The following is a 23,189-nucleotide window of genomic DNA, read 5'->3' as shown; positions in this document are numbered from 1 at the left end:
TCACTGGCCTCCCATACTGGTTCCCACTCAGTAGCCAGCAGGATCCTGTTCACACTTAAGTCAAATCCCATCCCTCCTCTGCTAAGAACCCTCCTGTGGCTCTCCTTTATTTGAGAGTAGAAGGCAAAATTCTCACCAGGACCTACAAAGCCCCCAAAAGGTCGGCCCGTCCTTTGCCAGTCTCATCCATCGGCGACCATTCCCCTCACCCTGCAGGCCTCCTGCCCCATCTACGCCACTGTTACTTGGCTTTGCATTCTCTGTTCCCTCCGCGTGCCGTCCGCTTCCCCACCGACAGCCACGCGGCTGACCCCCCACACCTGCACGTCTTAGCTCGAATGTCACTTTCCGGTGAGCCCTCCCCTGACCTCCTGCTCTAGATCAGAGTTCTCCGTCCCCTCAGTCGGCTGTGTTTTTCCCCAGTACACTTACCAGTTCCAAACATTGTATTTATTTTTATTTACTTGTTTACCGTGAGCCCCATGAGGGTGAGGCCTGGGCTGATTTGGTCACCCTTGTGTTCCCAGCCCCAGCCAGCACGGGGCTGGGCAGAGAGTAGATATAAATAAATCTCTGTTGAACAAATGAATAAATACCCTTCTCTTGTCCTGAGTCCCTTCCCAAGCTGGCCCTGCTCGCCACTCCTCCAGCCAGTCTGCCCCGACTGCCCTTCCCTTAGGTTCTGAAAGTCTCCCTGGCCCTCAGTCCTGACTTGGAGAACACGGTTTATCTAGAAACTCACACGTTGTTCTTTGTGCCCTCACTCCCTTACGTGACCAGGGGCTTCCCAAGGGCAAAGATGTTCACTCTGCACTCAGTGAATTTCTTCTTCCGTCTCCTTCAGTCACAAAAATTCTACCTCCTTGTTGGAAATATCCTTTTTCCTCTTTTGGTCTTTAGCTTCTGGAGACCAAACATTTGGCTTCGTTTACCTTGTCCCCTCCTCCAGGAAGCCCTCCCTGACTCACAGACTGGGTCCGATGTCCTCTGGGCTCCCTGTTTGAGCCCCGCCCAGTCAGGATCATCACTGTCTGGGGGCAGGTCTGTCTCCCCCATGGGAGTGTGGGCGAGTGAAGGAGGGCCAGCGGTGTTCTTGGTCACCACTATGTCACGAGTACCACCCAGCGCAGCGCTAGGCACAGATAAACTGAAGGAGGTCACGGTGGACGATGATGGACCAGTGACCCACCAACCTCACCGTTTTCCTATTTTCTTACACTCTTCCGAATGTTGACACAGCCTTATTTACATACAGTTTGCAAACATCAGACCAGGAGGGAAGGGAATGTGGGCTAAGATTTGAGGAGCGGGGAGAGGGAGTTCTGCGCAAGTTGGAGGCTCACTGTGCTGGCGGCAGCATCTTTAGCTGAAGCTGGTCCGCCTGGGAGGGTGGAGCTGCCGCCCAGCCAGCTGCCATGGCCTTGGCCATGCTGTTCCTCTTGGAGGTGAGCGGGGTCTCCAGGGTGAGCGACGCGTTGGCCATCTCCTGCGGCTTGTCACTGGCCAGGAAGCGGAGCAGATTGTGCAGGGCCTTGGCCACGTCGCTGCGGGCCCCCTCGTTGACGAGGCAGTAGAGGATGGGGTCGGCCACGCAGTTGAGGCTGGTGAAGGCCAGTGAGCTGTGATACGCTGAGAAGACGCGCTCCTCGAAGCCACAGTCCCACGGGCGGCCCAGGTAGACGGCGCTGCGTGAGAGCAGGAGCACGTGGTAGGGCGCGAAGCAGACCAGCACGATGGCGATGAGGCTGAGGGCCAGCCGCTTGATCTTGGCCTTCTCCTGGCGCTCGGTGGACACGCTGCCCCGCACGGCCCGCAGGATGCCGCGGTAGGACAGCAGCATGAGCGCCCACGGGAAGAGGAAGCCCACAAAGACCCGGTAGAGGTTCATCCAGGCCACCCAGCCCTCCATGGGGAACTTCTCAAAGCAGAAGGTGTGGTTGTAGCGGTCACGGAAGAGCTCGTCGTGGAACAGGGGTGCCGAGTTGGCCCCCAGCTCCGTGGCCCAGACCACAGAGCTCACGGCCACGGCCGTCTTGACGCGGCGCAGGCGGGCAAACCGCAGCGGGTGGGCCACGGCCAGGTACCGGTCCACGGAGATGCAGCACAGGAAGGCGATGCTGATGTAGATGTTGGTGTAGAAGATGAACCCGAAGAGCTTGCAGGAGCCGGGGCCGTGGATCCAGTTGTCGTGGTGCAGGAAGTAGTCGACCCACAGCGGCAGCGTGCAGATGTACAGCAGGTCGGCGATGCTCAAGTTCATCAGGTACACGCCTAGCTCGTTGCGCTGCCGCACCTGGCGGTAGGCCGCCCACAGGGCCAGGCAGTTGGTGGGCAGGCCCACCCCGATGACGAAGATGTAGAGGGACGGCGGGAAGAGGTGGTCCACGCGCGAGTCCACGTGGCAGCCCTCCCACGTGCGGTTGCCCATCCTCGGCACTGGGGCTTTCGAGGCACTTCCCCTGGCCCACGGGGGCTGTGGGGCCACGGGGGGCGGGAGGCCATCGGGCCCCCTGAGCCCCCTCCTTGGGGGCTCAGGGGAACATGGCGGGAGGTAGCCCACGGGGAAGAGACGAGGGTGACCGTGACTTGTGGGCCAGCCTGGGCGGGGAAGGGTAGAGCTGGAGAGGGAAAAGTTGGAGGAAGGACAGAATTAGGACAGGAAGGAGGCTTGGGGGGGGGGGGCGGGATTATAAAAGCTTTGTCTTGTCAAGGGGGTGTCTACAGACCCAGGCAGAGTGTAAATGAGGGAATACTGGGGTACGGGTGGTGGTAAGAGGAAGATATTCGTATGGGACGCCTGGGGGGCTCAGTCAGTTAAGCGTCCGACTTGGGCTCAGGTCATGATCTCAGTTTGTGAGCTCAAGCCCTGCGTGGGGCTCCGTGCTGACAGCTCGGAGCCTGGAGCCTGCTTTGGATTCTGTGTATCTCTCTCTCTCTCTCTCTCTCTCTCTCTCTCTCTCTCTCTCTCTCTCAAAAATAAATAACCATTAAAAAATGTATAAAAAGAGAGATATTTGGAGAGATGGGAGAAAGCAAGTGTGGCTGTGTGGAAATGGCGAAATATGCAAGATAGTTGGAGACAGGACAGACCGCAGTCAGGGAGTGTTGAGAACGCCAGGCAAGGCCATTCAGGGTGCCGACGCTTCCCAGGACCCCAGGGTGAAATAAGGAAATAAGCAAGGTAGCCAGCAAAGAGAAGAGCGTGGAAAAGCAGGAGCCCTCGGTCCGGGGAATGTGGGAAGGGTTAAGAAACAGGAAGGAGGTGAGTAAGGGCTCTACAAAGGAAGGTTACAGATGGAGTGAGGAACTTGAGGGGGGCAGGGGAGGGACTCCTGGCTTGATCTTCCGTGCCGAGCAGCAAGCTGGGGGGAGGTGGCCCACCTCACACAGCAGAGCTGACTTAACAGCGCCTGTAGGGAGAGAGGTCTGCAGTGAGGGGAGTCAGGGACACCCCTTCTCCCCACACCCCCTTGCCATAAACTCTGGGCTGTAAGAGGGTGGACGTCCTCCTGCAAGAGGGTGGCGATGCCCAATGGAGCCTCTTTCTAAGCAATGGATCTCTAAAAGTGCAGGTCTGGGGATCCAGATATATTTTCCCGGACAGATATTAAAATAAAGACCCAACTCAGATGTTTGAACTTCCTTCCAGGGAACTGTGTAAAAGGCACCACTGTGGTATCATGCTTTGGGAGATGCTAACTCTGTCATTTCACAGACAGGGACGTGGGGCCCAGAAAGACTGTATCCCCAAGGATACACAGCAAGGCCATGCTGGCGGCTGGGACCCGTCTTCCGCTACGAACCCAGGGCACCCCAACGTTGACAGTGATAATAACGGATAATAACAGATAGTTTATTGAGGCCCACCCCACAGCAGACCCTGTCCTAAGCGCTTTTACGGGTATTAATTCATGACATTTTCAAGAACCCTACGAGGAAAATACGGCTATCCTTTCTATTTGACAAACTGAGGCACAGAGCCGTTCAGAGACCTGTCCAAGGTGCTGATGATGAATGAGGAACAATCTCGGCTCTCACCCTTTTTCTCCAGCCTGTGATCCTGTTTCCACCCAAGAGTAACCGGACCTGGACAGAAAGGGGCCCTCGGCTGGATAGTGGGGGCTGGGAACCATGGCTGCTCTGGACCGGGGAAGGGGAAGGGACAGGGACAAGAGCTGCTGGATGTGATCACATTCGGACAGCAAGGGGAAGCCCTGGAAGCAGGGCCGGCAAACCTCCCTCGGGGACTGCTTCCCTCATTGCCTCTCCCCTGCCCTAACTTTCCTGAGTGCGAATCCTGGGCCTGTCTACCCCTTGGGGAGACCTGCAGACACAGGGCAAAGGACAGTCATGGACCACCCCCTGACCATTGTCAGCCCCAGAGGGAAGGAGAGTGAAGTCCTGAATCAGCGGCATCTTCGGAAGCCACTCTATCCAGAGCTTTGCACAGAGTTGGAATTTTTTTTTAATTTTTTGACGTTTTATTTTACTTTTTGAGAGACAGAGTGTACGCAGGGGAAGGGCCGACAGAGAGGGAGACACAGAATCCAAGGCAGGCTTCAGGCTCTGAGCCGTCAGCACAGAGCCTGATGGGGGCTCGAACTCCCGAACCGTGAGATTATGACCTGAGCTGAAGTCGAACGCTCCACCGACTGAGCCACCCAGGTGCCCCCAGAGTTAGTTTTTTAAGCTGCGAAAGCATCGTCATCATTATATTATTATTATTATTATTATTATTATTATTATTATTATTAATCTTTTTAAACAAGATCTTAACGGGAAACCCATCTAAGACAGTGAAAAGCTGCTCGGCGTGCCCAGGGAAGTGAGGTGGGATGAGGGGAGCCACCTTTGAAGGGTCCCCAGGACGCACTTAGAAAACCACTGGTTGGGTCAATTGGACATATGGGGAAACCGAGGCCCAGACAGGGGAAGGGATGAGCCCAAAGTCATACATCGGGTTCTTGGGAACCTCCCAGATGCCTCAGCATCTTTGCATGGGAAAGTCCTCTTGGCCCTACCTCCACCATAAATCCTGAATCCATGTATTCTCTCGGAAACCCCTGCCGCTGTCCGCCGTGCACTACCATCACTGCTTGCTCGGACCGTTGCAGTAGCTCCTCGCTGCTTTCCAGGCTGCCATTGTGGCTTCCCTCAACTCGTTTCCCACAGGGCAGCCACAAAGGTCTTTTTAACAGGGAAATCACTCCTCAGGTGACTTCTATGCTTGAAACCGCACCCCCCACCCCCAGTGCCTTCCCAGTGGCTTTAGGGTAAAATGCAAACGGCTTGCCCCAGGTGACAAGGCACTGCCGGACTTTCTCCCCTGCCTCTCCTCCCCCATCTCAGCAAGCTCAAGGCCCATGGCCTTCTTTTCAGCCTCAAAACCTTTGCTCTTTCTCAGATCTTCTTAGGACGAAGCTCCCTCACCTCCTTCACTTCCACGGGGAGGCCCTCCCCGCCCAGAGTCCCACCCCCCCCAACACCACCCCCACCCCGGGGCGCTCTCTTCACGTCACCTAGTATCTTGTTCACATCTCTCTGCGGGTCTGAAGTGGACATTCCAGGAGGGCGGAGACCAGGTGTTGACTCCTGTATCCCAGCACCCAGGACAGGCCCAGCATATAGTAGACACTCAATAAATGACTGTGGCTTGAAGGAACAGGCATAGGTCAGCCCATCCCATGATGCAAGAGAGGCAACACAACCCTCCTCCTCCCCCCTCCCCCACCTGCCCCCAATAAGTTCAAAGAAGTCCCTGCGGGGGGTCCCAGGGAAAGAGGTTGGAAGGGAAAAAGTGAAAAGGGCAGGATCTATCCGCTACATAATTGACTTTGAAAGGTCAGGGCTGAGTCCTGTTTAGTAAGCCCTACCCCCTGTGGGGTCCTCGGCAGCCAAGCGGCTGCCCCCACCCCAGACTCACAGGCAGAGGTTCCTGGATCCTGTAGACAAAGGAGAGGGCTTGCTCCTGGCTGGAACAGCAATCCGGTCCCTTTGAATCTTCCCCGCCCAGACCCAGTCCCTCAAAACACCCCCCCCCCTCTGCTCTCAGCCTCCCCTTCTCTCTGACCCTTGGTCTCCTCCTCTCTCCCCTTCTTTCTCTCCCTCTTCTTGTAACATTGAGAAAATGCCTTCTTTTTTCAGATCCTCAGTTCTTCTGTATAAAAGGTGGGGGGGGGGAGGGCAGAACTTTTATATTCGTCACATCGCAGACACGAAAATCCTTGGTAGAACATCATAACATCTACAAAATGTGCAGCATTTGAACAATTATTATTCCATGGATGAGACAGAGGAACCACAGCTGGGAGTTCCCTCTGTCCCACCCACTCAAGACCCCCCTGGATTCAGCTGGGGTGGGTACACAGGCATGAGACTTCTTTCCGGAAGCCAGAGGAAATACACTTCTCATGGCTAATTTCCTCAAGGGGGAACCAGTTGAGCGCTCATCCCATCCTCCTCCCTTCCCTCCTCAACCCACCTGCTTCCTGGGGATTCTGAGCATGGGGGAGGGGCATTCAGCCCTCTCTTCTCCCCCCCCCCACCCCCCCCGAGATCTGCCCACCATCAAACCCTCAAAAGCACAGGACCAGAAACTCTTAGAATTCCGCAGTGCAACTGGTCTATATGCCCCAACGGGGGGTGCAAGGCTATTTCTGGCCCCTTCCTGGTACACATGGGGAAACTGAGGCCCCGCGCAGCAAGTCTGCGTCCTATGATGTGTCAGAACTGGGCAGATCTCCTATCTTCTTAACCAAAGAGCTTCCCCTCCCCTGAATGTTTTCTCTCCTCACTCCCTGTGTTCCTGTTATTTTTCTCATGTCCTTCTGGGGTTCTCAGCCCCCCGGGAGAATCCGCTAAAAGACACAAGGATTTTCTCAGCGCAAAAAAAGCAAGTGACCACGGCGTCTTTTGTGCCCCTTCATCAACTGACTCCCTTGCCCAGCCTCCTGGGGTCAAGACCCTGCCAGCCCCTCCCCCAGAAGGGCAAGGAGGAGAGATAAACCCAAGTGTGGAGAGATAGTGAGGGGGCAGGAAGGACTGGTCAGACCCCGGCCTCCACTTTATGCCTCAGCTGCTCAAACCAGATAAGTCCCCGGGCCCCACCAGCCACCCCTAAATCCAGCAACACTAAAGGACTGAGAGGGTTGAGGACACAAGGCTAAGATGGGATGCAGCCCTCACCCACCCACCCCCGCCACCCTCGGGGTTCACTCACCAGCCTTGTCCTAGAAGCCACCAGACTGCCCCCCTTCCCTCCTTTGCAGGCTCCGGCTTACCACCCCCTTGGCAGTCCCGGGGGACCGGCCAGCTCCGGTCTGCTCATTAGGGGACGAAATGTGATCACCGCGCCTCGCTCCCCACCTGGTGCCCTGGCGGCCAGGCGGAAACTGGGGGGCAGTCAGGCCACCGTGACCACCTCGCTGGGCCTCAGTTTCCCCATGCCTACCAAAGGGGTCCCCATCACCCCCCACCTCCCACACCGCCCCCAAGGGACGCCAGGGGGCGGGTCCTCCTACCCTACCCCTCTGACAGTCTCCATTCCAGCGTTCTCAAATCCTCGGTATCTATTGTTAGTCTGGTTCATGGTTTACCATTCTATTATTATAACATTCTAGAGCTTTACCTTTCTTCCATTCTATTATTATTATCCTAGCGGCTTTCCATGCCCTTACCCTTTAAGTTTCCAATATTCTAGGAGTCTCACATTCCAAGATTCTAAAGTTCTATTGTTAGAACACTATGATTTTTTTTAAACATTCTACGACTTTCATGATCTATTATTAAACTCTCAGTGATTATTATCTTTGCCCAGCAAACACACATACGCACTTCCCTTTTCTTTACAGAAATGGGGGGACATACTCTATCTACAGTGAACCCCTTTTCTCTTCCCTTAGCTATTCTGGTTTTTAACATCCCAGCTGCCTGAAATCCTAAGATTGTGCAGAATTCTAAAATACTAGGGATTGATGGGAGGTTGGGGGGGGGGAGTAAGTAGTCATCTCCCCGTAGCCCCTAATATCTCATTACCTGGGGGGTGGGGGGGCTACTGGGAACCCAGGCTGCTCCCATACATACCCCTGCCCTGCCGGCCTTCCCCTCATCCCTCCCAGCTCGCTCACACCAGCTGAGTTATTATTTGTCTAGACACAAACCAAATTATAGGCCCTGCCCCGAGGGAGCAGTGGGCTTCATGGGGAGGGTCAGGAGAAGGCGGCGGGAATTAATCCCTGCACCGCCCCCCCCCCATTTTCTTCCTCCTCTTCCCTCCTTCTCTCAAACTCCACCCCTTCCACCCAGACCATCCCTTGTCCCTTCTCCCCTCCCCACCACCACGGTTTTAGAAATATTTTCTCTTCTCTCCTTCTCAAACGCTCCCCTCAGGATTCCAGCTATTCATACTCACCCTGGCATTCTTCCCTCCTCACTGTGAACACCTCTTTTCCCAAATTAATCCGACTTACTGGCAGCAAAAGAAGCCGGCTCTCTGGATTCGGTCTTCAGCTGAACCGGAGTCCCAGCCCCCGGCCTGGCACTGACTCACTGTGGGGACTGCTGCTCTTGGGCCCTCAGTTTTCCCATCTGTAAAATGGGTGCTTGGCCTAGCCGCCTCGGTAAGCCCTTCGAGCTCTCTGCTTTGAACTCTGAAAGCTGCCAAGATTCCAACATCATTTTTTTTTGAAAAAAAAAATTTTTTTTAATGTCTATTTTTGAGAGAGACAGAGTGCAGGCGGGGGAGGGGCAGAGAGAGAGGGAGACCCAGAATCCGAAGCAGGCTCCGAGCTGTCGGCACAGAGCCCGACGACGCGGGGCTCGAACTCACGAGCCTTGAGATCATGACCTGAGCCGAAGTCGGGCGCTTAGCCGACTGAGCCACCCAGGCGCCCCAACACTACTTTTTTTTTTTGGATTGAAGGATTCATATATCCTGAGGACCTTTGATTTGAAGGTTGTGCAGCCCCAGTCCTCCTGATCCTTCTCACGTCCTGGGCCCTTCCATTCAAAGACTTCACACCCAAGGGTTCTTAATTATGATTCCCAGAGTTCAGGAGCTGCCCATTGTCTCTCTCATTTCCTCCCACTGGGATCCCCCAGAAAGGGAAACCTCCCCATCCTCACCCCAAACCTGAACTTGAGTTCATCTGCAGAGCCAGAGCTTGTGAGGAGCCCTCTTGGAGGGTTCAAGAGGAAGGGGGCTGGTGGTGGGCCCGGGGGTGGGGACCCTGGGGGTGGGGGGTGGCCCCTATCATCTCTGTGTCTGCACACAAATCCCCCGGCGCACATCCTGCCTGAGTCCACAACACACATCGCACCGCCAACAATGGCTCACAGAAATTCCAGAGCTCTCCCTCAGCCTCGTCGGGGGTGGTGGGATGTCCAGGGCAAGCAGCGGGGGGAGGAGGGAGGGAGGTGGAGGCAGGAAGGAGTTAACGGTGACCTAGCCAAATCCTGGAAGGGAGGAAGTGGGGGAGGAAGTCCACCCCCCAGCCAGGAATTCCTGAAATTGGAGGGTGGGGTGGGTGCGACCTCAGGAGCAGTGGGGTGACTCTCTAAAGGGGGCTCTGGGGTCACGGTGCCATTCAGAGTCCACCAGCCCCAACTGGCAAGCCTGCTTCCCCCCACTCCACTCCCAAGCAGCTCCTAGGCCCAGGGGAAACCTCTGGGATGCACCAGAATTCGGAATGAGGTGACGATGGGGTGACGGTGCCAGTAGAGGGTCTTTAAGATACACAGAGGAAGAGACAGAAATACGAGAGAGAGAGGGAGGGACAGGAAGGGAAAGGGCAAAGAGGTGCACAGAGGCCGGGAGAACCACGGACTTGGAGGCAGAGAGCGCCGCTGAGCCTCAGAGGGACAGGGGCAAAGGGAGACAGGGAGAAGGGATACAGAGACGGAGAGACAGAGCCAGAGACCGACGGAGATCCGGCAGAGACACAGAGACATCCAGAGAGGCAGAAGGAGAGGCACGCCGAGAGGGGGAGAGGACCGCAGGTGGGGACCCATCAGAGACGGGCGCCGAGAGGGGAGGCCGACCCAGAGACGCGGTCCGCGCGCAGACGGCGGGAACGCCAGCCCCAGAGAGGGGCGGGGACGGGCCGGCGCGGGAGACTGAGGCAGCCGACGCCGGGGCGCAGGGCCCCCGAGGGGCTCGCCGAGGAGCGGCACCCGGCGGCCGGACGCCCGGCGGGAGCCGGGGAGGGACCGGCGCCTACCTGCGCGGAGCGGCTGGACGGGGCGGGCGGCGCCTCTCTCGGCTGCAGCTGCGTCTGGGCTCGCCCGCGGCGCAGGGACCCGGCGGCGACTCCTCCCGGCCCCGGGCCGCAGCCGCCGGCCGAAGCCCCGCCCCGGCCCGGCCGGCCCCGCCCCCATTAACCCCTCCCCGTCGCCGCCCCTTAACCCCTTTAAGCTTTCACCCCGCTAAAGGCAGGAAACCTCACCTGCTGCCCTAGCGCCCCCAACCCCCCCCCCCCGGGTCCCCAGCCTGGAGGCCGGGCCCCCATCTCATTAACCCCGTGTGCTGACCCTCCCTCCAACCCCACACCTCCGACTCGACCGACCCTTCAGACTTTGACCCTCGTTGAGCTGAGCTATTTCCTCCCCTCCCAGGCCCAGTCCTTAACTTTCTGGTCATTGCGTGCCTCCCTTCCCAAGGGACCGCACAAACGAGTGGGGCCAGGGCCACCCCTGGAAGGCGTGCTGCCTCTTGGCTAGCCAGACCTTAGGCTAATGACTCTGTGCCTCAGTTTCCCCTTCTGTCCAAGTGGTCCCTCGCATGGCCAGTGTCATGCGGAATGTCATTTCGTAGTGTTAACGCTACCAAGTCTATAAAGCGTGCCCCCCCTCCGCCCCGTCCTTCCGTTCCTCCCTGTTCCATTTACTTTTCCCCCCGTAGAAATTGTCCCATCACGCATTCAATGTACTTCATCCCCCCCCCTTTTTTTCCATTATCTGTTTGCATCTGGTTTCTTTGCTGTTGCCCAGCAGATAGCCGGACACACGATAGGTGTGCAAGAGACCCGTTTTCAGCGAGCGCATACGGGAACGATCAATGCTTCAAAAGCATTTGCTGAGTTTTATTACGACCATCACGACCTTCAGAAATTGGTCGTGAGAATTGCGTCTTGGTCAAAGCACTTGGGACAGACCTGGCATGTAGCACGCAGAAACGCAGCTATTAGGTTCACAAATTCCTTTGTCTTTCATTCTTTTTTTCATGTGTTTGTTTTTAAAGTTTATTTATTTATTTAGAGACAGAGAGCACGGGGGCGGGGCAGAGAGAAAGAGGGAGAGAGAAAATCCCAAGCAGCCTCCTCCTCCTCCTCCTCGTTGCCAGCCCAGAGCCTGACACGGCTCAATCCCATGAACCCTGACATCATGACCTGAGCCAAAATCAAGAGTCGGATTCTTCACCGACGGAGCCACCCAGGCGCCCCATCTTTCTTTATTTTCAATAAAAATTAAAGTGCCCGGATCTTGGGGCCCCTGGGTGGCTCAGTCGGTTAAGCGTCCGACTTCGGCTCAGGTCACGATCTCACGGCCTGTGAGTTCAAGCCCCACGTCGGGCTCTGTGCTGACAGCTCAGAGCCTGGAGCCTGTTTCAGATTCTGTGTCTCCCTCTCTCTCTCTCTGCCCCTCCCCTGCTCATGCTCTGTCCCTCTCTGTCTCAAAAATAAATAATTGTTTAAAAAAATAAATAAAAAATAATAATAAAATGCCCGGATCTTAAGGGAACAATACCATGAATTGTGACAAACAGATACACTCGTGTGACTAAGCACCCAAATCAAGACACAGAACATTTCCCGCACTCAAGAACATTGTTCCTTGCTCCTTTCCGGTTTTTTTTTTTTTTTAAAGGTAGCTATTCTTATAGTCATTTGCTGTGTGCCCTTGGACAAGTGACTTCCCCTCTCTGAGCCATATTACCTACTTCTTCTCAGGGCTCTTGAGGGACACAGAAAGCGAGAGAGTCAACCAAGCGCCCAAGCGACCAGCAACGCACAGAGGAATAGAGACATTTGCCTTTCTTCCTCCTTCAAGGACACAGTCGGGGAAAGCATCAAGGGAGGTATCACGTAGCCCCTCCCGACAAAGAACCCGGGACGCGTCCTATCAGTTTCAAGACAAGCCCCGCAGACCCCTCTCGTCAGAACGAGCTTGGTCATTCCAAGCTCCTCCGAAGAAGAAATTCTAAGGGGCCACTGGCAGTGAGGGTCCCCTTGTCTCCTGGGCTCACCTGGTGGGAAACAACTAGCCATTCAGGTCTTAGGTGGGAGCATTTATGAAGGGACGTTTCAGGGGGGGTGGGAACGGTGAAGGAACCCACATAGGATGAGGCGGCAGCAGGGGACCAGCCACAGTGAGAATCAAGCCATTGTCACCCTTAGGGCAGGGAGCTGGGGTTTGGAGAGGAGGCCACAGAACTCGAGGCAGGCTCTAGGCAGAGGAACACGGCCACTGCCGGAAGGGCAGGGATGCAGGGAGGGGCCCCCCAAATAAATACTCCCACCTCTCCCCTCCTGCATTCCTATTGCCTCCAGTAGGCAGAACCCAACCAGAAGGCGGAGGGCGAAGGACCCCCGTGGATGGAGTGGACACAGGGCGGTCTCCCAAGGTCCAGGGCAGGAGGAGAAGGGCTCAGCGTCACTCTGGGGAGCAGGTGGAGAGAATCGCCCGGCACTTTTTCCATGCAGGTCTAAGACCCGGCACAAGGGGGCGACAGAGCACCGGGAGCACCAATGAAAAAGGCTGTTTTCCAGAGCGTGGGCCACACAGAAAAGGAGGCTTTGATTTGAGAGCGGTAGGAAACTGGCTTCTGAGACCTGGGGGTCTGGAGGGGTGATAGGATGGCTGAGCGGTACCGGCTGCGTAGGAGTTCTCCAAGTGGATGCATTCAGACCAGGTGTCAGGATGCAGAGGGAACCGCACGTACAGAGGCTCAGAGGCATGAAATGTCGCAGGGACGGGCAAACACTGGTGGTACAAACGGCTGGAGATAACAGATGGGGACAGGAGAGGCTTCTGGCTGGAAGAGCAAAGAATAAGAAAGGATTGGGGGGAAAAAAGGGGGGGGCGGCTGACATTCAATGACCGCTGACTAAATTCCAGGCACTGTGCTAAGCACTTGGTGTGAATACCTCATTTAATCCTAAGCAACGGCAAACAAACACACCTACACGGAGATGCCATTTCACAGGTGAAAACACTGAGGCATAGATGAGGAAGTTGAAACGCAGGAATTTTGGCAATTGGCTTCCGGTGCTTTAACCACTGGTCGGCTATTTATTTCTCAGGGTGGGAAATCGAGGGTTGAGGTGTTTGAGCTTTGACCCCCCCTTTGTAGAAGAGACTTTCAACTCGCTCACACAGAGAACTCTCATATTCATCCGGCAAACATTCCCTGAGCCCCTGCTGTTGTGCTGGGCAGCGCTGGGGACACAGCAGTGACCGCAACGGCCCTGGCCCTTCCCTTCCAGGACTGGCAGCCAGTGTGGGGGTGACAAATATCCCTTACAGTGACACTTCGCCAGGTGGGAGGGGGGTGCTGGAAGCCAGAGGGGCTTTGTCACAGTTTTGGGGGGAAATAGGAGGGAGGAGAAAACTATTAGAATTTCTACCTGAAACACTCCCCTCACTTGGTTCATTTCTCCCTCATCCTTCAGTGTTCCACTCTGCTATCCCCTCCAGGAAGCCCTCCTGGTGTTCCCTTGGTCTTCCTCTGCCCCTTCAGGGTCATCATTGTCTGAGGATGGGTCTGCCCTCCCCAATAGACTATGAGTACCTTTAGGGCAGGGCTGGGGATCTGTCCCTCACCACTGTGCCCAAGCATTGCCCAGCTTAGGGACTGACCTAGAATAAATATTCTCCTTGCATACATTAAAGAATTCATTCGGGGCGCCTGGGTGGCTCAGTGGGTTAACTTCAGTTCAGGTGGTGATCTCATCGTTCGTGAGTTTGAGCCCCGCGTCGGGTTCTGTGCTGATGGCTCAGAGCCCGGAACCTGCTTCAGATTCTGTGTCTCCCTCGCTCTCTGCCCCTCCCCTGCTTGCATTCTCTCTGTCTCCCCAAAATAAATAAATATTTAACTTTTTTTTTAATTTAAAAAGAAACTTGTGATTCCTGCCTACATGATAATCTATAATCTTTTGACCTTTTACAAGATCTACAAAAGTATACATAACCCTGTAAAAACTATTCATTCTCTGGAGCATGTTTCCCAAGCAGCTGTCCTAACTTGGGCTCGAATAAAACTCTCTTTCTTAGTTTTAGGGATTCTTTTTATTTTTAAAGAAGTTTTTAAGTTTATTTATTTGTTTATTATTGAGAGAGAGAGAGAGAGAGAGAGAGAGACAGAGAATCCGAAGCAGGCTCCAGGCTCCGAGCTGTCAGCACAGAGCCTGACGCGGGGCTCGAACTCAAGCCGTGAGATCATGACCTGAGCCAAAGTCGGACGCCTAACCGACTGAGCCACCCAGGCGCCCCTTACCTGTCCTTTTAATACTTGTATTCCTTGGGCAATGGGATGGCCATACATGTCATTAGGGCGGCTGGAGATCTTAAGACTCCCGTGTAAGGTTTCCTTCCAAATAACCAGGTATGATCCCTCGATGAACATAAATCCAAGATTTGTCTGACCGCGTGCTTCCCGAAAGGGACCGATTAGATCCAGTTGGGGCACTCCCCTAACGGGGGACCACTCTCCTGAGGCTGGATCATGGATAAAGCTCATGAGAACGTTGCGTGAATCATGAGATACGAGTTCCATATTTTCATCTTTTCCCCGTGTCTCTCATATGCCCTTGCCCATTGGCTGGTTGGTGTTCTAGAGCCTTCTCTCAGATGGAAACTACTTCTGGCTTAGATATATAACGTTTCATGTGATATGAAATAGCTGCCCCTTCTTGGGGCGCCTGGGTGGCTCGGACACTTGCGCGTCCAACTTCAGCGGAGGCCATGATCTCACGGTTCGTGGATTCAAGCCCCGCGTCGGGCTCTGTGCTGACAGCTCGGAGCCTGGAGCCGGCTTGGGATTCTGTGTCTCCTTCTCTCTCTGCCCCTCCCCTGCTTGCGCTGTCTCAAAAATGAATAAACACGAAAAAATCAACAAACAAATAAATAAAATAGCTGCCCTTTCTTAACAAAGGTCAGGACCTCCTCCCTACCCATTAATACTGGATCTAGAGGCTTACCAAGGGTATTATTATTGGTCACCCCGTATATCAGCTCCAATCTCTGTGGCATTTCAGTCCGTTCACGGACACCCATTCCAGTCTAGAATGCCATGGAGAGGTGAAGGGAGGTCGACATCCCTTCTCAAGTGGCACAAAGGTGTGTCCAGAGCGGTCAAGGATGAGGGATGTGTCCCCCCCCCCACTCTGAACCCCAAGAACCTTCGCCAACATTTCCTGATGGGACGCCATTCAGAAGCTGAGGGCGATTTGGGTACCTAGGGACTCCTAGGTAGTTAATGGACTCTCCTCGTTTTGTAGGAATTAACCACGGCATCCGCTTCCTCGATCCCAAAGGATCCCTTCTTGGACCGTCTCCTAACATACTGGCGTCGATTTGGATGTAAAAAAAAAAAAAAAAAAAAGCACCAGGGCCACCTGACTGCCTCAGTGGGTAGAGCCTGCGACTCTCGCCCCCTGGGGTTGCAAGTTTGAGCCCCATGTTGGGTTTAGAGCCAACTGGTGAATGAATGAATGAATGAATGAATGAATGAATGAATAAATAAATAAATAAATAAATAAATAAATAAATAAAGGAGGCGCCTGGGTGGCTCAGTCGGTTAAGCGTCCGACTTCAGCTCAGGCCATGATCTCACAGTTCGTGAGTTCGAGCCCCGCGTCAGGCTCTGTGCTGACAACTTGTGATTCTCTCTGCCCCTCCCCACATTCTCTCTCTGTCTCTCTCTCTCTCTCTCTCTCTGAAAATAAATACAAAATTTATTAACAAATAATAAAAAAGGAAAGAGAGAAAGCAGCAAACCCAACCCCCAAAGGGCACCACAACTCTCTCTCTCTCTCTTGCTCGCTCGCCTGCTCTCACATCTCAAGAGTGCACTCTTTGCCTTTGATAGAGTTTGCCGCTGTGCCGCATGTCTGTCCTTGAATTCCTTCTCCTGGGGAGACCAAGAACCCTCGGCCACTCCTTTGGGTCTGGCGAGGGGACTCTGGGGGTCTCCCCCGTTCCCCCGGCAACATCTTTCCGGCAACCACAAAGGGACAAGGTGACAGCAGCCCTCTTCGCGGCTGAGTCCCCAGCTCTTGCTTCCTTGCCCTTCCTTGCTTAGTCACCGTTCTCCTTTGTTCCGCTCTCTCTTTTGATCTACAGGAAGAGGCCTAAAAAGGACACCTCGTGTGCTTCCTTCCCTTCTCTTCTTTGGTAACACTGTTGGCCTCCGTATAAACTAGAGGATGGGAAAGTCTGCCCAGAAAAATGTCCCCACGTCCCACATGGTCAGGCCTTTATGGCACTGTGCCAAAACCCTGATCTGTCCACTTGCCTTTAGGGGGCCCGAGGACACCCCTCCTCGCTCTCTACTCTTTTTTTTTTTTAACGTTTCTTTTCTTTTCTTTTGTTTAATGTCGTTATTTTATTCTTGAGAGAGAGAGAGAGAGAGACAGACACAGTGAGAGCAAGGGAGGGGCAGAGAGAGAGGGAGACACGGAATCCGGAGCGGGCTCCAGGCTCCGAGCTGTCAGCACAGAGCCCGACGTGGGGCTCGGGCTCACGAACCGCAAGATCATGACCTGAGCCAAAGTCGGATGCTTAACCGAGTCACCCAGGCTAATCTGGGTTTTTTTTGTTTGTTTGTTTAGAGAACAATTTTATTTATGTTTTTTTAGAGACAGAGAGCGGGAGTGGGGGGTGGGGTGGGGGAGACAGAGAGGCACAGAGGATCCAAAGCAGGCTCCAGGCTCTGTGCTGACAGCAGAAAGACTGATGCGGGGCTCCAACTCACGAACCTGGTGTAGAACCTGGATCTGGTGTAGATCTTGAGAGGACTGAATGCATCTTGGTGGGCTCTGTGTTGTCTGTGCGGTTTTCTCCCTTGTTAGTTTCCGGGTTGCCGGCTAGGATCCCTGGAGCCAATTGTCTGATTAGTCTCCTGCTGGCCAGGGACTTTAAGGAATATTCCCAAGCAGCTGCCCGAACACCTTTAGTTTCAGGGAAGTTCCACCTTCTCCGGCCCGACATGGATTGCCTAGTTTCACTTTCTGTTGGTGGAAGGAAAAAGTGTGTCTGTTCGTCAGCAGGAGCTGACGAGCTTCGAGCTTCGGGGCCGGGAGTCCTCTTTCTCTGTCCTCGGTGCTTTTATCCACCTGCAGCCTTCCCGGAGGCGCCTCACCTCTGCTGCCCCCCACCTCCCTCTCCTCCTGTTTCTGCACCACCAGGGCTCAGCTTGCGTCACAGGCTCCCGCACCACCCTCCGTGCCTCCGGCCATTGGCTCCTGCTTCTCCCCTCCCCCCCCCCAGGAGCAAAGAGCGCCCCTCCCTGGACTGCAACGGCCCACTTTAGATTTCCCCACAGGTGTCCCGGATAAAATCGAAAATTGGAGAACAAGTTGATTGACCCAGTGGTCCCAGCTGCCACCGATTCCGTATTTAAACTAGTTTAAGTGTGTTAAATTTAATTAAGGCAAACCTGTCTTTAGAGTTATCAGCATTAAATACAAAGACTCTCGGGGCCCCTGGGTGGCTCAGTCGGTTAGGCGTCCGATCTTCGGCTCAGGGCATGATCTCACAGTTCGCGGGTTCGAGACCCGCATCGGGCTCTGCGCTGATAGCCTGGAGCCTGCTTTGGATTCTGTGTCTCCCTCTCCCTGCTCACGCTCTGTCTCTCTCTCCTTCAAAAATAAATTTAAAAATAATAAGATAAAGACTTTCACCCTAGGGGCACCTGGCGGGCCCCGTCGGCAGAGCACGTGACTCTTGATCTCAAGGGTGTGAGTTCAAGCCCCATGTCGGATGTAGAGGTTATGTAAAATCTCTTGTTTTATTTATTTAAATTTATTTTTCTAAAGAACTTCTTTGCACGAGCAAGTGGGGGAGGGCCAAAGAGAGAGGGAGAGAGAGAATCCCAAGGAGACTCTTCGTTGACAGAGTCCCACTCCAGGCTCCATCTCACGAGTGTGAGATCATGACCTGAGCCAAAATCATGAGTCAGACACCCAACCGAGCCACCCAGGTGCCCTGAGATTACATAAAATCTTAAAAAAAAAAAAACAAAAACAAAAACACAAATTATTATTCCACCAAGGTTTACTAGAGGTCATAAGCTCGTGTTCTCTCTGTTGCAATTAGTCAACAACAACAAAAAATAAACGATGGTCAATTTTGTCTGTCTCATAAGATTTTCCATGGGTAATTGTTAAAAACAAATAGGTTGAATAAATAAAAAGGTTTATAGGCAAAACTTTAAATTGCTTTCAAAATCTTTGGTAACCTGACCCTTTGAAGTTTTGCTAAGTCAAAGGATTAATTGGACTGAATTCACGGGACATCTAAACTTTTTCCAAATAAGATAAAACACTAAAGTATTGATTACTGACCAGAAGTTCGTGCTTTTGGCTTCTTATTTCAGAGAAACTGAAGATACTGGAGTCCATTGGTAAACACGCATTATGCTTTATTGAACGGTTGTACTGGGATAAACATACGTTTTTTTTTAAACTTATCTAAATTAATTTTTATTTATTTTTAAAGACTGATGTTTAAATTTGTTTTAATGTTTATTATTTTTTTTGAAAGAGAGAGCGAGAGCAGGGGTGGGGCAGAGAGAGGGAGACACAGAATCCGAAGCAGGCACCAGGCTCTGAGCCATCACCACAGACCCCGATGCAGGGCTTGAACTCATGAATCGTGAGATCATGACCTGAGCCAAAGTCAGATGCTTCACCAATGGAGCCACCCAGGCACCCCCATATGTTTTTTTTTTAATTTTTTAAATTTTTTTTAATGTTTATTTATTTTTGAGACAGAGAGAGACAGAGCATGAATGGGGGAGGGGCAGAGGATCTGAAGTGAGCTCTGTGCTGACAGTAGAGTGCCCAATGTGGGGCTCTAACTCGAGAACTGTGAGATCATGACCTGAGCAGAAATCAAGAGTCTGTCGTGGGGTGCCTGGTGGCTCAATTAGTTAAGCCTCTGACCCTTGGTTTCAGCTCAGGTCGTGATCTCACAGTTTCGTGGGTTTGAGCCCCACATTAGGCTCTGCACTGGCAGTGTGGAACCTGCTTGGAATTCTCTCTCTCTCCCTCTCCCCTACTTGTGCTGTCTCTCTCAAAATAAATAAATTAAAAAAAAAAAAAAAGAGTCAGTCGCTTAACCAACTGAGCCACCCAGGTGGCCCTAAATTTATTATTTTTAAAAATAATCTCTACAACCAATGTGGGGCTCAAACTCACAACCCCGAGATCAAGAGTTACATGTTCTACCGACTGGGCCAGCCAGGTGCTCAGTCACCCCTGGGAAACTTTCTCTTAAGGTATCCATGACTTCCAGAAATATAACAAAGCATTCCTTTGTGAACAAACTGAAACATTCAACTTTTCTTCCTGCCTGAACCCTCCAGAATTCAGAAACTCTTCACGGGACTATTCTTTCTTTCAAGACAATTACAGTTATTTGCATTAGTTCGATAAGAATCTGTTCTCCTCGTAACAGGACACCATTGGAAACACTGGTTATATTACCCAGGCTTTGACTGGAATGTCATATATGAGACATAGACTCAGCTACGACTGGACAGCTTTAAGGTACTAAGGTTGACTTTATGGAACCAAGAGAATCCCATGGAAACGTTGGCCTGATACCTTGCTTACAGAGCTCCTGGCGGCCTTACCAGGTAAGTAAAGAATATCACTCCCTGGAAGGTGTCCGAATCTCAGGATATTTTGGAGACCTAGAGAAGAGGAATTCACCCAAATCTGCAGGAATTGCAAGCGAGTCTGATGACCAGCATTTGGCTTGGCTCTGACCTCGAGAACCTATTAAAAGTTCAATCTAGGGGCACCTGGGTGGCTCAGTAGGTTGAGCGTCCGACTTCAGCTCAGGTCATGATCTTGCGGTTGGTGAATTCAAGCCCCACGTCGGGCTCGCTGCTGTCAGCCGTATAGCCCTCTTGGGATCCTCTGTCTCCCTCACTCTCTGCCCCTCCCCGCTTGCGCTCTCTTTTCAAAAAGAAATAAACATGAAGAAAAAGACATTGCATTTTAAGACATTGCATTTAAAAGCTCAGTCTAGAGATTCCTTAGGAAAAGTTCCAGCAAAGTAGATTTTAAAGGATCCCTATGAAGGGCGCCTGGGTGGCTCAGTCGGTTTAGCGGCGGGCTCTTGATCTCCGCCCAGGTCTTGATCTCAGGGTTGTGAGTTCGAGCCCTGCGTTGGGCTCCATGCTGTGTGAAGCCTACTTAAAATATAAATAAAGTAAGTCGGTAAATTTGTTGCTTGCCTAAGCTAGACAACGTGAGGGGAAACTTCAGAGGTATTGTCACTATAGCTCAAATATAGACAATCTTTATGCCTATTCCTCTGTGGGGATAATAATTGAGAGCCCCATGGGTATATGATTATTTTAACAGTTGGAAGATAAGATAGACTTCCCGACAGTTGTGAAACTCAGCTGTCAGCTTGATAAATTCTATGTGGCCAGGATAACAAAATCACTCCTTAAAATGTCAGAGCTTACCCTATGGACTTGTGGAGACAATGGATGGCCCCAACTTTCTTTCTTTCTTTCTTTCTTTCTTTCTTTCTTTCTTTCTTTCTTTCTTTCTTTCTTTCTTTCTTTCTTTCTTTCTTTCTTTCTTTTTCATTCTTTCCTTTTCTTTTCTTTCTTTCTTTATCTTTTTTCAACGTTTTACTTAATTTTGAGAGACACAGCATGAGCGGGGGAGACACAGAATCCAAAGCAGGCTCCAGGCTCTGAGCTGTCAGCACAGAGCCCAGGGCAGGGCTCCAACCCATGAACTGTGAGATCATGACCCGAGCCAAAGTCAGACACTTAACCAACTGAGCCACCCAGGTGCCCCGGCTCCACCTTCTTCTTCTTCTTTTTTTTTTTTTTTTTCCATTTTTTTATTTTTTCCCACCTTCTTTATAACTGGGTTGGAGAAGGGGCTTGGGGGTGCCCTCATCTTCCGGGACTAGTCACCTCCCGCTTACCAGCAATTCCTCACAATGAGGATATTGTCAAGGTTAGACATCAGGCAAAGAGGACTTCTTCATGGTTTTATCCCTTAGCCATATTTGTCCCGAGGGCCACCCCTACCGATATAAAATTACAAATAGAGGCTTTAGCCAAGCATACAGCAGCCATCATTAACTCAACCCAACATGGAGTCACCCACGAATTCAAAAAGAAGCCCTCCAAAACCAAACCCTTGATTCATGGCTCAATAATGCTCGCCCAATGGGATGGCTCCCCACAGAATCCCATGACCACGTCATTACTCTACAGGCAACTGTTTGGTTTGCTACCTACTAGACAAGGCAACCAGGCATCAGACTGCGTCCTCCGGTTGACCCTGCATTGATTCTCTTAAAGACCCTACACTGTCACTTCATGATGGGTTAAATTCCTGGCCGGGAGGTGGACTATGGTCCACCCCAAAGGGTCTTCTTACCACATTGATAATTTTTATTACAATATTAATCCTAAGATGTCTTTTTGGCTTTGCTCTCTCCTATTGTCGAGATACATGCGAGCAGTTCCTGACTCCTTCGCCCAGCCAACAGATGATCCCTGCCCCTCAAAACAAGTTCACCCCAATGTCCTCTCTGCACTCTACAGCGATGGTCTTCCATTGTTACTTGCCGGGACAGATAGCGACCAACTTAGGTCCATAGGTAGGGACATCTCTATGACCGCTGTCAGCTTGAAGAAGTCACAGAAGATGTGCCCCTTTGCCCTTCTACAACCTTGAAGATTCAAGGGCCAAAGATTGGTCATTGGGGGCGCTGTGTGTGTGTGTGTGTGTGGTGATGAGGGATAGAAGTAGGAAAATGTTCACCTTTAACCAAGGCTCACCTGCGTAGTTCCGATAAGGATCAAATACGTTCTGGTCGCTACATTCTTAAAGGGTCTCATGACTGCCTGTACGTCTCATCAATAGTTAATATCAAACTGAATGATAAGCACCAGAGAAATCTTGCGAAAGTAGTTTCACGAGTAGAAATTCGAAGAAGACGCTCATGATCTGATACTCCCTGCAGGTTCTCTCCCTCCTTGAGCCCTAAGCACATAACCACCAGCTTCAGACGGCGAAGGTGTGGCTCTTTCTGCCCACGGGTCTTGTCCACATGCTACTTGTATACCCATACTAGCTTGCGCCATCAACCATCTCAAGAATTCTTTCTTGACCATCGCGCTCAAGGATTGCGCAACAAGTGGCTGAAATAGCTTCGCTCCAGGGAGTCAGTGGTCACTAATGAAGAGCAAAGACTTACCCTCCTTGTCCTAGGGCAGCTGCTGGGGTTGGCAAAACCCGATGCCTCTGCTGAACTAGTTAGTCCTGGGCGCCCAGCTTAACCTCGTGGTTCCTCACTGCGGGATGGACACCACCACTGAAAACACACAATGCTTTCGGCCAGCCAGTCAGCCTCTTGTGAGATTCTGGTATGCTCTCCCCCTCACACTTCTATTCACTGCTGCAACACCCTGAATCCCGCCACTCCTCCGGCCCCGCCAGAAGAGACCTCACGATTGTCTTTACCTCAGTTAGGTTAGCTTCTGTAGCTCAGATTTATTACAGGCTCCCACTGAGACCTCGGACCTATTGTGTTTTATTGACGGATCTGGATCGCACCTATGGTGGTTAATTTCATGTGTCAACCTGACTGAGCCCCGAGGCGCCCAGGTATTTGGTGGAACATCACCCGGGGTGTTCTTGGATGAAATTAACATTTGAACACGTAGGTTGGGTAAAACAGATTGCTCTCCCCAAGGTGGGTGGGCCTCATCCAATCAGTTGAAGGCCTCACTAGAACAAAAAGGTTGACCTTCCCCTGAGTAAGAGAGAAATCCTCCTTCCTGACTGCCTTTGAAGTGGGACATTTGGTTTTTTCCTGCTTCTGGATTTGAACTGAAACATGAGCTCTTTCTGGGTCTCTGGCTTGCCGACTCACCCTACAGCTCTTGGGACTTGTCAACTTCCATAATCATGAGCCAATTCCTTATA

At 52.4% G+C, this 23,189-nt stretch overlaps 1 protein-coding gene and 1 non-coding gene across 5 annotated transcripts; both read right to left on the bottom strand.

Moving 5' to 3' along the window:
- Positions 1 to 440: 440 nt before the first annotated feature.
- GPR4 (G protein-coupled receptor 4) lies at positions 441 to 10,344 on the bottom strand. Of its 4 annotated transcripts, XM_045047003.1 has the most exons (3): positions 5,520 to 7,172; positions 5,022 to 5,187; positions 441 to 3,410 (listed from the first exon to the last, which is right to left on the bottom strand). In XM_045047003.1, exon 3 carries the CDS (start codon positions 2,426 to 2,428, stop codon positions 1,340 to 1,342), a length of 1,089 nt encoding a protein of 362 aa, XP_044902938.1. In that variant the 5' UTR covers positions 2,429 to 3,410; positions 5,022 to 5,187; positions 5,520 to 7,172; the 3' UTR covers positions 441 to 1,339. The 4 variants fall into 4 exon arrangements, with proteins under 4 accessions (XP_044902938.1, XP_044902937.1, XP_044902940.1 ...); XM_045047002.1 differs by lacking the exons at positions 5,022 to 5,187; positions 5,520 to 7,172 and adding an exon at positions 10,218 to 10,344; XM_045047005.1 differs by lacking the exon at positions 5,022 to 5,187.
- A 1,497-nt stretch (positions 10,345 to 11,841) lies between these two features.
- LOC102899082 lies at positions 11,842 to 17,442 on the bottom strand. Its single transcript, XR_006590630.1, has 2 exons — positions 16,974 to 17,442; positions 11,842 to 13,030 (listed from the first exon to the last, which is right to left on the bottom strand). It is a non-coding gene; the product is annotated as an uncharacterized LOC102899082 (transcript).
- Between the last annotated feature and the right edge of the window lie 5,747 nt (positions 17,443 to 23,189).

The sequence above is a fragment of the Felis catus genome, chromosome E2 (genome assembly GCF_018350175.1).
Source record: "Felis catus isolate Fca126 chromosome E2, F.catus_Fca126_mat1.0, whole genome shotgun sequence".
Taxonomy (NCBI): domain Eukaryota; kingdom Metazoa; phylum Chordata; class Mammalia; order Carnivora; family Felidae; genus Felis; species Felis catus.
Note: the sequence above shows the minus strand (reverse complement) of the source record. Positions and strands in the feature narration are given on the sequence as shown.

What these genes read in the sequence shown, in the direction of transcription:
- GPR4 (XM_045047002.1), bottom strand. Translation starts at nt 2,428, where the DNA reads ATGGGCAACCGCACGTGGGAGGGCTGCCACGTGGACTCGCGCGTGGAC.